We start from the raw sequence: 14,353 nt of genomic DNA, 5'->3' as shown, positions 1-14,353 counted from the left end.
CAGTCACACAAATACTGTAGGGTTCTACTTACATGAGGTACCCAGAGTAGTCAGATTCATAGAAATAGAAAACAGAATAGTGGTTGCCAGAGTTTGGGAAGAGAGGAGAAATGAAGAGTTGTTTAATGAGTATAGTTTTGATTGTGGAAGACAAAACAGTTCTGAAAATCTGTCACACAAACATGAATATACTTAACACTACTGAACTCTACTTAAAAATGGCTAACACCTATTCACCTATTATGTAAACCATTATGTGCTACATATACAAAGTGTTAATAAATGTTTTCAATGAGTAAAATGATAAAAACTTTTCATTGTTAAGATGATAAATTTTACTTTATGTATATTTTACAATAAAAAACACAAGCTGTCATGATTTGTCTATAAAAATTCCAAGGCTCTAAATTGAAAAAAAATAGAACTAACATGAATATAAAATCAGAATTATAAACATGAAAATCGCTTTGTTATACCAACACAACCATTTTCAAACACGACAGATGAGTCCCATTTTTAATTAAGTTTGCAAAAATTAAGTTAAATGGCACGAGCTATAAGAAGAAAACTGTAGAGCTTTACTAAAGAACATAAATGAAATTCTGAATAGCCAGAGAGAAAAATTATGTTCCTGGATAGGAAGACTCAGTATTACCAGGCCTCTCATATTGATCTATGATTTAATATAATCCCAATGGAAATTCCAATCTCATCATTTCATAGATCTTGAGAAACTGACTTTCAAGTTTATACATAAGAGTCTATGTCTACAACTACCCAAACAAAATTCAGAAGGAAAAAACGAATTGAGGTAATTTGAAATGCCAGATATTTAAATAACTTTAAAACTATATCAACTGCAAAGACAAAACTGGCACAAGGTCTAGACAAACATAAACAAAAAATATTAAAGGATCTAGAAATAAATCAGCATATAGAAAGGCATTTATATATGTGAGAGTTAGCACTCTGTATCTGCCGAGCAAAAACCAACTATTTATTAAATGTTGGGGCAAATAGTTATCAATCTGGGAAAGACAAAACTAACCGTAACTTACATTATTTTGGTTCCACAATGAGCAGGGCACTGTGCTAAGGTCCCTAAATGCATTATTTCATTGACTACTAAAAACAATTTGTTTACACAAATAAGGAACCTAAGCACAAATAAAAGGAAATCATCTTGCCCAGTAAAAAGTAATTAACTTGCCTCAGTAACTGCTAAAGCCTAAAATTTGACTCCATGACATTAGATTCCATAACCTAAGCTCCCTACAGCACACTCCCACCCTTAACAACACATCCTTATGTATGCCACACACAGAAACAAATTCTAGACTGAATAAAAATCTAAACATATATGCATATTAGTTAAAATACACATATTGTTCAACGTTAGGTTAGGGGAGGCTTCCTTCAGACCAACAATAACAACTCCAGAAAAGATATAACTACATAAAACATAAAATTTCCATATAATGAATGAAGGCAAAAGGTAAAAGACATGGCAAGCTAAAGACTAGGATTGCGATATATACAACAAAGGACTAATTGCCTTAATATACAAAAACCTGCTTTCAAATCAGTAAGAATAGAGACTAATGACCCAATTTACAAAAGGGCAAAGAATACAAGCAAACATGTCACAAAAGAAGGCAAAATGAAAAGATGCCCAACTATGCTAGTATTGAGAAATACAAATTAAAAACAGTAGTATGGGGGCTTCCCTGGTGGCGCAAGTGGTTGAGAGTGCACCTGCCAATGCAGGGGACACGGGTTCGTGTCCCGGTCTGGGAAGATCCCACGTGCCGCGGAGCAGCTGGGCCCATGAGCCATGGCCGCTAAGCCTGCACGTCTGGAGCTTGTGCTCCGCAACAGGAGAGGCCACAACAGTGAGAGGTCTGCATACCGCAAAAAAAACACACAGAAAAACAGTAGTATGCAATTTTTAACCTTAGATTGGCATAAGCTAAATGAATAAGTGTGAGTAATGGACATTCTCATGTTAGCTGAGTATATTTAGTGGGTTCAGTATTTTGAGAGGGCAACTGTGCAGTATCTACCAGTGGTTAAAATGAGTAGGAACTCTAACACACAATTCTGCTTCTATCTTATCAAAGTACTCACAGGTATGCACAAAATAGATGTATAGCAATTTCATTAAAGTACTGTTTGCAACAGTGAAAGATTCTAAGTGATTAAAAGGTTCATAAATCAGGGAACAGTTCAATAACTTATATTTACTATTTTATTGAGAGAGATTCTAACAAAAAAAGTCAGAAAATGGCATTTTAAAAAACATGTGCACAACTGCATCAAAATTTTAGAATACTTGGGAATAGATTTAAATTTAAGGGAAGCTAAAACCTTCACAAAGAAAACTAAACACAGAAAAGACTATATTCAAATAAGTATTTAGGGAAAGATACATATTATGTTCATGGAATTAAAAACTCACTGTAAAGATGCTGATGCAATCAAAACAATAATGTCAAAATTGATAAAGTAACTCCAAAACGCATACGGAAATGCAAAGAGCTGAGAATAACCAAGGTAAAAGGACACACTAGTAGATCATGACTTATTATAGTTGTGGTCATTAAGACAGTGTTACACTGTTACAAGGTTAGATAAACCTAGAGAATACTGGAACAGAAGAAAGAGTCCAGGGGAAGAAGGTGGGTTTTTTAGTAAATAATTCCAGGTAATTTTAATATAGAAAAAACAAACTTGATCCCCACCTCAACTCGTACACAAAAATCAATGCCTAGTATATTGCAAGAGTAAATGACAAATAAAGAGCACTAATTCCTTCTTAAGATAATTTAAGGGAATATTTTCATGACTGAGTTAGGAAAGGATTACTTTAATAAGGCTCAAAATGCCCTAACCATAGGACAAGACTGATTATAGTAAAAATGAGAATTTCTATTTATCAAAAGGCACCATTAAGAGAGTGAAAAGCCAACACACAGAGTAAGAGAAAATATTTCCAACACAATTAGCCAAAGGGCTCATATCCAGCATATAAAGATAACTTCTCTACAAAATAATAAAAGATAGTTTACTTCTTTAAAAATGGACAAGTGATTTGAACATGTGCTTCACATAAGAGGATACCCAATGGCCAATAAACATATAAAAAAAGAGCTTGACTGGGGAAACACCAATTAACAACAGATTGGCTCGAATTAGAAAGACCAACCAAACCAAATGTTGGCAAAGATGTGGTGCAACCAGAACTGTGATGTTTTGGTGATGGCAGTATAAATTGATACCATCACTTTGGAAGTGTTTGGTATCATCTACTGACACTGAATACAGACACACCCTATGATGGGCAATTCCACTCCCAAGTATATACCAAGGAGAAATGTGTTCCTTTGTGTACCAAAAGACGCGAACAAGAAAGTGAAAGCAGCATACTCATAACAGCCCAAAACTGAGGACAACACAGATGTCCTTAGGGTGGATAGATACATTCATGCAATGGAGTAGTACAGAGCAATGAAAACAAACGGATTACAGGTACATGCTATAAGGGGTTTGGTTCTCACAAGCATAATGTTGAAGCAAAGAAGCCAGACACAAAATGAATCCATTTATGTTAAGTTCAAAAGCACTGAAACTAATCTATAGCGTTAGAAGACAGAACTATGGTTTCTCTGAAGGAAAAAGGTAACTGTGGTGATAGGAAGGGGGCAAGACAGGGGCTTCTAGGTTGTAGGCAATGTATTGGGTTGACCAAAAAGGTCGTTCAGGTTTTTCTGTAACATGTTATGGAAAAACTCAAAGGAACTTTTTGGCCAACCCAATACTATTTCCTGATTTGCATAGTGGTTACAAGAGTATGTTCACTTTGTTATAATTCATAGAGCTATACATTTGTGATGAAATAAAAATTTGTATTCTAAGGCAAGTTAAGGAAAATTTACACATACAATTTTTTCTTTGAGCTTTGGCCTCCTCTCTCTCCTCTACTGTGCATTGTGTATCTGCATTATGCATTGACTAAACCTTCCCATCTGCAGAAACACCTACTCAACCATAAAAAGCAAACTTCTCCTAGCATCAACAAGATTACTCCTCTGGAGACACCCGTCCTTCTTCATCTTGTAAGGGGTCACAATGACCCATGACCCACTACTCGCTTTGTACACATAGATCTGGATTGTGTAAACTGTAATACATCATTTAATGTACAGCCCTATGTCTCAAAAACATATATAACTGTACTTTTACCTCTAACGGGCAAAACAGTTCTCGGAGCTTTCTGAGAGTCTGTTCCTGGGTTATAAGCCTGAATTTGGCTCGAATAAAAGTTTCCATTTCTTTCTTAGATTGAGTGATTAATTTTTTCATCAACACTTACAATATGAGCAATTTTCTATATGTATGTTTTACTTTACACTTCAATAGAAACTGTTTTTTAAAAAGCCAATTGTGGGGGGCTTCCCTGGTGGCACAGTGGTTAAGAATCCACCTGCCAATGCAGGGGACACGGGTTTGATCCCTGGTCCAAGAAGATCCCACATGCCGCGGAGCAACTCAGCCTGTGCGCCACAACTACTGAGCCTGAGCTCTAGAGCCTGCGAGCCACAACTACTAAGCCCACATGCCTAGAGCCCATGCTCCACAACAAGATAAGCCACTGCAATGAGAAGCCCACGCACCACAACGAAGAGTTACCCCTGCTGGCCACAACTAAAGAAAGGCCGCGTGCAGCAACAAAGACCCAACATAGCCAAAAATAAATAAATAAAAATAAATAAGAATTTTTTTTTTTTAAAAAGCCAATTGTGGGAATTCCCTGCTGGTCCAGTGGTTAGGACTCCATGCTTTCACTGCCGTGGGCCCAGGTTCAATCCCTGGTTGGGGAACTAAGATCCCGCAAGCTGCTCAGTGCAGTCAAAAAATAAATAAATTTTAAAAATAATAAAATAAGATAAAAAGCTAATTGTAATGCCATCGAACTTCATATATTATCTCATTTTATCTTTACAATAATTATTTTAAATTATCATCATTGTCCTTTTTTATAAAGAGGGATATCAACTCAGGTCACAGCTAGTACATGGCAGGGCCAAACTTCAAACTCAAGTCTATTTGATGCTCAAACCCATGGAACCCAAAGTAAAGGAAATTCCAAAGTTAAGCATGTACCTAAGATTTCCCTAATTCAATTTTCCTTTCTCTCTGAGACAGTCTTCTACCTTTCCCATCTTATGTTCTCATCTTTCATCTGGGGAGGAATGCTCAAGAGTTTAGCTATTGAAACTTTGCCTTTAGTTATTTCTCAGAAATACAGTCATTTGTTCTTTCTACCAAAGAGGAAAGCATTTACAATGTCCCAGCTGCCTTCTCTGGCGGAGATATCTGAAGGAGTGAGTGCCCTTTCTTTGCTGAGCCAGTGAGCAGCTCCAGCACAGTAAAGGTAGATCAGTGGAAGGAATTCAATGGGCTGCAAGTGAAAAGGTGTGGCAGGGCAGGAGGGGAGGGTGTTGAGGCTGGAACTGTAGAGTGGCTGCTTGGTGGAGGATCCAGAAAACAAGCACTGGGCAGTTGGCGATAGATGAAGATTTGAGGGAGAGAAGAAAAATGGGGCCACCTGGATAGAAATTCTGAGGAAGAAAAATACTGAAAGGAGGTATCTGTGAAAACGTGGCATAGGATATGGCATATCAAATTTCAGGCTCATCTCCCCAAAAGAAGCTTCAAAGGGGATTTTAGTACTCATTTTCTCTAAAACAATAAAACTACTGGAATACACAACCATTCAAATAAAAATATTTGTTCATGTACCTCCTAAAATCAAATACATATGCACCCTGCACTTCAGCACACAAACTGGGCCCAGCAAAGAGCCCCACTTGAACTTTGCAAGAATCCACAAACCAGAAGCATTTTTATTTGCGTTACATTGCTTAAGTGAGCCTCAAAAGCATTAAAGATACCATTACAATTCCCCTTTTCTATTTTTATGAGTCAAAAAGCAGCATGAAATGACCCAGACAATTTCTGTGGATGTGTCTGGTGAGCTGGTATGGTACTCATATGCTCTCCTTTATTATTCAGATGGACTCACTGTGGTCTCATAAGTCTTTGTTTTATAATAAGCAGCGTAATTCTTAAATGCTCCTGTTCCCGTGTGCTTTCCTTGCTGGAGCTTTAATTGTCAGTATATTGGCAGAAAAAAAAAAAAAAAATCTACCACTCTCCAATGCCCCTGCCACCAACGACGTCCAATTGTCATTTCAGCTCTCTTATTAATTACGTGTATCTTTCAGCAAGTCATATAACCTCTTTGGCTCTCATTTGTAAAACGAATAGGATGATTTCTAAGATGCTTGCAGCTCTAAATTTTTAATATTCTAAAATTTCAGATTCTATATTTTAATCTCTTAAAATATAGAATTTTTAATCTCTTAAAATATAGAATTTTTTTTTTTTTTTTTTTTTGCGGTACACGCACCTCTCACTGTTTGTGGCCTCTCCCGTTGCGGAGCACAGGCTCCAGACGCGCAGGCCCAGTGGCCATGGCTCACAGGCCCAGCCGCTCCGTGGCACGAGGGATCCTCCCAGACCGGGGCTCGAACCCGTGTCCCCTGCATCAGCAGGCAGACCCCCAACCACTGCGCCACCAGGGAAGCCCAAAATATAGAATTTTTAATCTCTTTTCGTCTGAGCTAAAGACCTTTACTAATACTTCCTGGAATACAACATATGATTCCTGAGTCGCTGGTCCATACTTTGGGATTCCCTCTGCGTAATATCAAGCCTTAGTTCCCATTTGTGTTGGGGAAGTCAATCTCCCTCCTCACAGCTCCCAGATATACAGTAAGTAGAAGCCTGACACACTCGTGTCACCTCTGGTTTCCCAGTACGACCTCTTTCTACAGCTATAAGACACAAGGTTTTCCTGGTCTTTAATCTGTACAGCTTCCAATTTCTGGGCCATCATCATAACTCCATGCAAGTGATGGTAACATACCACAAAGTCCTGTGAAATATACAATAAGTAAACCTATAGCCTAGACTGTGAAAGAAGACACTTAGGATAATCTGTCTAGAACATATGACATTAAAGGCAAGTCCATTCATGGCTAATGCAGCCTGTTAGCTATGAATGAATATATTTTTTAAAGGTACTGTAGGCCAATAAAATACGCCAAGATATTTATAGTTCTCCCTGGCTGGTGAGGCAAGAATGTCTGACTCACCAGGGAGGGTGGCACACAGCTCTATTACTTTATAACCAAGGGAACCTAAATTAGACACAAACCAGAAAGTAGGCGGATCTTTATTAAGTTGAGGGATGGGTTACCTAAAATACTCTAACTAGGGATGTCCCTGAGCTACTCCAAGTTTCTAGGCGGTGTGAGTTATCCCCAAGAGATGCCACACACAGTGACAGCTTGCCTGCTCACAGTAACCATGATGCCTGAATCTAGGTTCTCTTTACTACAAAAGCCGCAGTGCTCGCCCTGAGTAGGGTGGCCCATGTGCCAGCCCCCAGCCCAGCTCTGAGGTGCTGCCAGTGGTGAGTAGGGCTTTTCCAGATGCATGCTTAAAGTTCATTTTGTTTTGGAAAACATGAGAGCTTTCCTTCTTTGTCCTTTTTTTCTCCTTTTTATTTTTTCCCCCATGGGTAATTAAGTCACTGCCAGTTTCCCAAATGGTGCCATTTTAATCTCACAAACATTAGCTTCATCTCCTCTCAGGATGCTGAGGCACAAATCATGATGGTATATTTTTTAAATATCCTAATAAATAAGGAGATGTTTCAGGCCATTTGTCATAACACAAAGTAGGAGATGAAGAGGAAAGGAAGTCCAGCTCTAGGTTGAGCTTTTGCAGCAAAGGTTCTTCATCTACACCCCCTGGGGAGGTGGCAGGAGATGGGGGGATGTGTCCACAAAAGGTTATGGGGTGGGGGAAGGATCTGAAATACTGTAGATGCAAAATTAACTGCAGGGTCTTCTTCCACAGCTTTCTATCATCATTAGGTTTTTTAAGGAGCCCGAGAACACTAAGAATCACTAACCAGAGTAAAACTGAGAGACAGACCCCTGAGATCAGTTGGTCCAGATGTGCCCTTCACTCAGTCTAGCCCTGACCTCAGGAGGGAAATCTACAGAGCATCTAGCATGCATGAGTCACTAGATTCTAAGGAATGCATTTGACTTTTAGGAAAAATAAATCACAAGATACAATTTCATATCATGTATTTTTTTTAAAAAATATGCCTGGGAATATATTTAGAAACAAATACAAGATATATATCTATATCTACCCATCTATGTATCTCGTTTATTAAGTCAGAAAAGAAAACTTGAATAGTTTTATAAGATATATTCCTGTGTAGAAATACTAAGCATTTTAAAGATCTCAATTCTCATTTCCACCTTCACATTAATTTCTAAATTAATGCAATTCCAATAAAAGTCCCAAAGCAATCCTTCTGAAACTTGACCAAAGTAGGCTAAGGCTTTCTGGAAGAATAAATAAGAGGAAAGCTAAATATTTTTAAAAGTATGCTTGAGAACTTCAACAGATTCTGAGATGTATTATAATGCTGTAATAATTAAGATACTGGTACAAAATACAAAAAGAGAACAGAAAGCCCAAGACAGTCCTAAACTTATCATGGAGAGGAATAATTACTCCAGAAGCCTGCTGTACAATAAGCTACTTAGAAAAACAGAAGCTGTCTTAGCTCTCTACCTCGGGCTAGGCACCGAAGTAAGTTTTCAACATGAAATGGAAAACAAGACGACAAGGAAGGAAGAGGTAGAAAGAAATCACTTAAGAAATTTAAACATAGAGCTGTTCTTTAAGTAGGAGAGGTCCTCTTAAGCCAAAAGAAAAGTTATACAATAAAATGAGGGTAGATTTGACTATATAAATATTTAAAACTTCTATACCAGAAAATACAAGTAAAATAAAAAGCAAATGATAAAGGGAAAAGCATTTTCAGTGTTTTAAGAGTACTGATTTCATACTGAATAATTTTAGATAAAAAATTAAGTTTGGCAATTAATATGCACCAAAAACCTGAAAAAGGTATATACACTTATATATAGCAATTCCACAAGGAATGTGTTCTAATTAAAGGAAAACACCTATAAACAAAAATATTTATAGCACTGATATTTTCATTATTATACATAATAACTTGAAAAAGAAATCTCTATATTGTTCAAATGTAGTAAAAATCAAAGGCAGTCACATTTTCAAGTGTAAAAAGCAGTCTGTACAGTGTGATAAAAGTTTTAAGTATGGGACTTCCCTGGTGACAAACTGGTTAAGAATCTGCCTGCCAATGCAGGGGACACGGGTTCGAGTCCTGGTCCTGGAAGATCCCACATGCCACGGAGCAACTAAGCCTGTGTGCTACAACTACTGAGCCTGTGCTCTAGAGCCCATGAGCCACAACTACTGAAGCCCACAGGCCTAGAGCCTGTGCTCCGCAACGAGAGGAGTCACCGCCAATGAGAAGCCCACACACCCAATGAAGAGTAGCCCCCACTCTCTGCAACTAGAGAAAGCCCACGCCCAGCAACGAAGACCCAACGCAGCCCAAAATAAATTTTGGTTTTAATTTTAAGTATTAAATTCACATAGGCCTATCATAATTCAAAATGGTGGCAATGATGTTTCTATGAAACACATTATAGAGAGTTTGTTTTGCTCCGTGCTCTTTTTGGATACTTCCAAATTTATTTTATTTTGTAATATTGGGAAACGTTGAAAGCATATGGAAGATTTTCTGAGATCAGTAAACAAAGCCTTTACACTAAGGTGAAGTAGGAGTAGGTGTGCAAAGAGCAAGGCTCTCCATGATAGCCATTATATTTTCTATGAACTGACTGCAGTAGAAAACATAACCCTCTCATGGGATACAAAGCAGTTTTTTTTTGTGCCCTTGTATCAGACCCCTGTGTGGTCAGGTGCCAATTCTTCGCACAGACTGATGGGCTTTAGAACCTTCTTACACTACCAAGTGACTCCAGGTGAAACTGTGCTGAGTATCTTCTATTTGCCTCTTAGATCCACTCTCCCCCTTTCTGTGCCCTTTTCTGGGCTCTGTTGTCTGGCCTAAAGTGGATCCTGGTCCTCTGACTTCTCTTTGGATTTGGTGAAGGGCAGAGATGGCAGGAGACCAGAGAGCAGGAGAAGGAAGTCAGGGCATTTATGCCCACAATTCCCTCCGGCCACCAGGTCACCGTGGATTGGATGCACCCCTCCACTGAAGGCCATCGCTCCTGTCCAGTAGCCCTCTCCACACCACTCGGCCTTCCTCTGACATTCTGGGTTTTCCAGTAGCTTCTCCTGGCCCTGCCCCTTCAGGTCTAGGGCCGTAAACACCTCCCATGATTACTAGCCCCAGAGAGCTGCTTCATCTCTCATTGCTTTTCCCAAACTCTGTCCACACCTTTGTGGACAAACTCTCAATCAAATCATCACCTGATCCCTGACAGGACCCTGGCTGATATGGTAATAGTATAATTATCCAAAGAAAAAATAAATATGGCTAAGTGCATTTATTCTTCATAAAGCAAAAAGAAAAAAGTGACCTAATATGGTTTAGAAAATTCTTTTATTCAAGTTTGAGATAAAAGTTTAACCCCATGTTACCTCTATGATTATTCTATGATACCTAGATCTTTATAATTTCCAGTCCTTTTTTTTTTTTTTTTTTTTTTTAAAGACTTTGGGCATGTTACTAACCCTTATATAACCTCACCATGTATGTACAAGACAGCATATTGGAGGATGAACAGATCACTGGTTCTGTTTCTCATGAGACAAACTGCTTTTGCAGCATTAAATTTAAAGGTAGACATCTGCATTTGTCTTTTAGATTCCCTTGTATTGTTTCATAGCACACCTTTTCACTTGGCTGTGACTGGGTTTTACTAAGCCCCGGGCTTCACAAGGTAATCAAGTTTACTCCCTCCAGATGTTTCTGTTCTGCAGCACAAGAAAGTGGTAGGGACTCAGCTGAGTTGATTAACCATTTAAGGATGCAAGGAGCCCACTAAAAGATTCTTCCTAGAAAAGCAAGACTATCCCCCAAGCTTGTTTCGAGAGCAAGCTCCTGTACCTAGAGGAGGAAAGACAATTCTGAGATCAAGGAGTCTGTCACTCAGACTGTCCCCGGCCCAATTCCAAGGAATAGAGGGAAATGCTCTTTTCACTCCTAATAGCTGTGAGGCATCCCAAACACAAAGCAGAATTGCATTGATAATAATGCATGAAAGCACAGCACAGGACTTGGGAGAAAGTAATTCTTTCTCATTTGAGAGAGCAATTCAAGCACAGTGTGAATGAACACAGGGGACCCTCCCTGCCTGGTAGAAGTCAACTCCAGCACCTGTGCAAGTCCCTTGAGTGACAGCTCTAGTGAGCCCTAGTGCCTCTCAACCGGCACATCACCAAGGCTCCAAGAGCTCACAGAATGGCAGTGCAAGTGCCCTTAATGGTGGACACACTGTCATTAGAATGGCATCAGAGGCTCTAGTGGAAGCCGAAGGCTTTAGCCGCCAAGGGAGTTCGCTGCAGCCTCAGCAGCTATAGATGATGCTGATGACTTTGGCAGTGGCAGGAAGGTGCATCCTAGACAGTGGGCACCAGCACCAGTGGTCAGCTACCCCCTCACACGGCAAAGAGGACTCCAGAAGCCATAGTTTAAAGGGACAGCTTCCCTTAGGTCAGCTCTTTCTTTGTTATCCTGGAACAAAAGTGAGTTTACAGTATTAGGTGATCTCCTAGGCCCTCAGAAAAAGATCATCGAACGATAAACTCTGAACAGAGGGAAACACAAGCAGTGGCACATGCAAAGCAGCCGAGGGCAACACAGGACAGTGAGAGACTCATGATGAAAATCACCATCTCTTTGCCAGCCCTGCCAAGGACTGGGCTTCGATGTCAACAGCACAGAACTCCAATAGCACACTTGAAATATAAATAGTCATGCTCTCCCCTTTCACTAATTTAATGAATTATACATGCCAGGAAAAATTAAGAGCACTGACGATGTAAAAGCCTAAGACTTCAAACACCTTGAAATATTTTGGAACAAATTTTTCTGTCTCTGTGCGCCCTAGAGTGGCAATTTTAATCTACTTCCCTAAGGGCGGGGAAACCAATGGAAATACCACAAAATGTTAAGTTACAAACCAAATGCTTATAAGACTCCAGATTTCTCAACAACAGAGCTCAAGAAAATCACAAGGAAAATGTTAACTTCCTAAAGATTAGCAGTAAACAGCAAGACAAGCATATGTTGGCTGAGTAATGGGGTAAAAAGAAGTTTCCTACAGGCATGGAGTATCTTCTTTGATAACCTCCAGAGTGTATCAGCAGAGCAATTAGCGGTACAAGACTCTCAAGAAAATGAGCACCAGACCTGGCTGGGAGCACGGTAAGTAAGACACAGTACTGCCACCCATGGGAACTGGCTGGGGACCTAGGTGCCTTCTCCAGACAACAGCCAGCCTTCTCTCTGTTGCAAGCTGTCATTGTGCCATCAGAACGAACCCAAGAGAACTGTCATTATTCATCAATTCCTCCCTCCTTTTTCCCCCATCTCATCCGAGACCTTAGACAGCTTGGAGAACACGCATTTCATTACACAAAAAAAGAGAGATTGGGAGAGCAACTGACTTTGAGTGTAATTACACCGCAAGGTAATGATAGCACGCCTCTGAGCTTCTGGAAACGGAAGAGGACAGAAGCAAAGACTAAGGAATCTCTGTAGAGTATAAATGCCCCCAAATATGACTTGAAGTAGATTGAAAAGCTGTTTATGCCACTTTCTTCTCTACTCAGCAAATGCTCATCGTCACAAAGAAGACGGCCACCCCATTTACACTAGGAATAAGAACTTATAGGATTCTGGTTTTTCATTAAAGCGAACTTCAGGACTTTTCACTGTTCAAACTGTGCCAGATCATAGGAAAGACAACTTGGTAGGTGGTACAATATGCAGTCATAAACAATCCAATTTTGGAAAAATCAAATGTAGACAAGAAGAATGCAACAGCTACATACATTTTCACCAAGGCTATAATAGCTTTCTTTCTGTAATTCAAGCAGGTCAGAAAAAAATGTCATGAAGTAGCTGATGTCTTGGGGTAGTCAGAAGTTTGCAATCGTGTAAATGGAGGCTAAAGCAATCAGGCTGTAGAACTGAAATTCAACTGTGTTCTCAATCACTGATTGTGATTTTATCATCTTACAAAAAAACCTGTGTATTACTAAACCACCCAAACTTTGATCCACTTATGTCATCAACCAATAGGAACTGAAAGAAGTATTTCTGTATAACCATACAGACTGGTAATATACACACACACCTAAGACAACCAGCAAAATATAAGTCTGTGTTAAGTAATCTTCAAATATCAGGAAGAAGACAAAGAGGTTTCATCAGAGATACATACAGACACACATATATACAATTAAGGTATATCCTCCTCTCATTCTTTCTTTTTTTAAAAAAATTTCACATGAACCCTTCACTTAAAGAGTAAAAATATCTAGATTCGCATTCTACTTAAATATAGTCAAGCAAAGCTCCTGGGAAGGTTTCCAGGGAGTTAGATTGCTTTGAAATTGGCCATGCATTAAATAAAGCTTTGTCTAACGAAAGTGAATGAGTAACTGATATGGTATCTGTACGTTCACTCCGCACAAGGTTCCTGTGGCTCAAAAGCATTACTCAAAGACAAAGAACAAATCAGATTACAGCTCTGGAGTCTCGTACTCTACCTCTGCCAGCAACCCTGCCAGCTTACACGACATTCTGTGAGGGCCAACCACCTGCTTCCTGAGGAATCTGTAATCTACCTTCTCCATTAGTTCCCCCGAGGTTCTCCTCCTTTACACATGTGCCCCCCTTCACTCATTCCACGGCGTTCACCTTTCATCTCTAAGAGATTCATTAATGATAAGTGTGCAAGGGTTCACTTTAACAGCAAAACCAAAAAGAAAAGCCTTCAGCATTACATTTTATAATGAAACAAAAACTTAAATTCTGTGAGTCTCCTGAGCTGGAACTAAAAGCCCTTGAAGCAAGAGATTCATTTCTGGTACCTGGCTTCTTTTCCCATTACCTGCTTCAGTGTACTTCAATCCCACTTTCTCTTCTGTGTCTTTTGTCTTTGGGGGTGGCCAGACAGCTTGGAGTCTGCCAGGAGTCCTATCGTCCTGCTCAGTGGGGCTGTGGTCAGGCTGTTGGAAAAGTGGGCAAACAAAAGAGTAAGTTAAATGAAATGTGGCCAGAGCCAATTAATCCCTGAGAACATCTGTGGTAACTCTGAAATTAATTTTAATGGCACATTGCTCT

General features: G+C 39.4%; 1 protein-coding gene across 5 annotated transcripts in view; it reads right to left on the bottom strand.

Moving 5' to 3' along the window:
* The window catches only part of FMN1 (formin 1), a 447,127-nt gene that overhangs the window by 287,729 nt on the left and 145,045 nt on the right, over positions 1 to 14,353 (bottom strand). For 3 of the 5 annotated variants that reach the window (XM_059056125.2, XM_067028908.1, XM_059056126.2), the window contains one exon: positions 14,121 to 14,238. The exons of the other annotated variants lie outside the window; for them this stretch is intronic. In XM_059056125.2, coding sequence (XP_058912108.1) covers positions 14,121 to 14,238 — 118 coding nt within the window. The remainder of the gene's footprint in view (positions 1 to 14,120; positions 14,239 to 14,353) is intronic. 5 annotated transcript variants of the gene reach the window in all.

The sequence above is a fragment of the Kogia breviceps genome, chromosome 3 (assembly GCF_026419965.1).
Source record: "Kogia breviceps isolate mKogBre1 chromosome 3, mKogBre1 haplotype 1, whole genome shotgun sequence".
Lineage (NCBI taxonomy): Eukaryota > Metazoa > Chordata > Mammalia > Artiodactyla > Physeteridae > Kogia > Kogia breviceps.
Note: the sequence above shows the minus strand (reverse complement) of the source record. Positions and strands in the feature narration are given on the sequence as shown.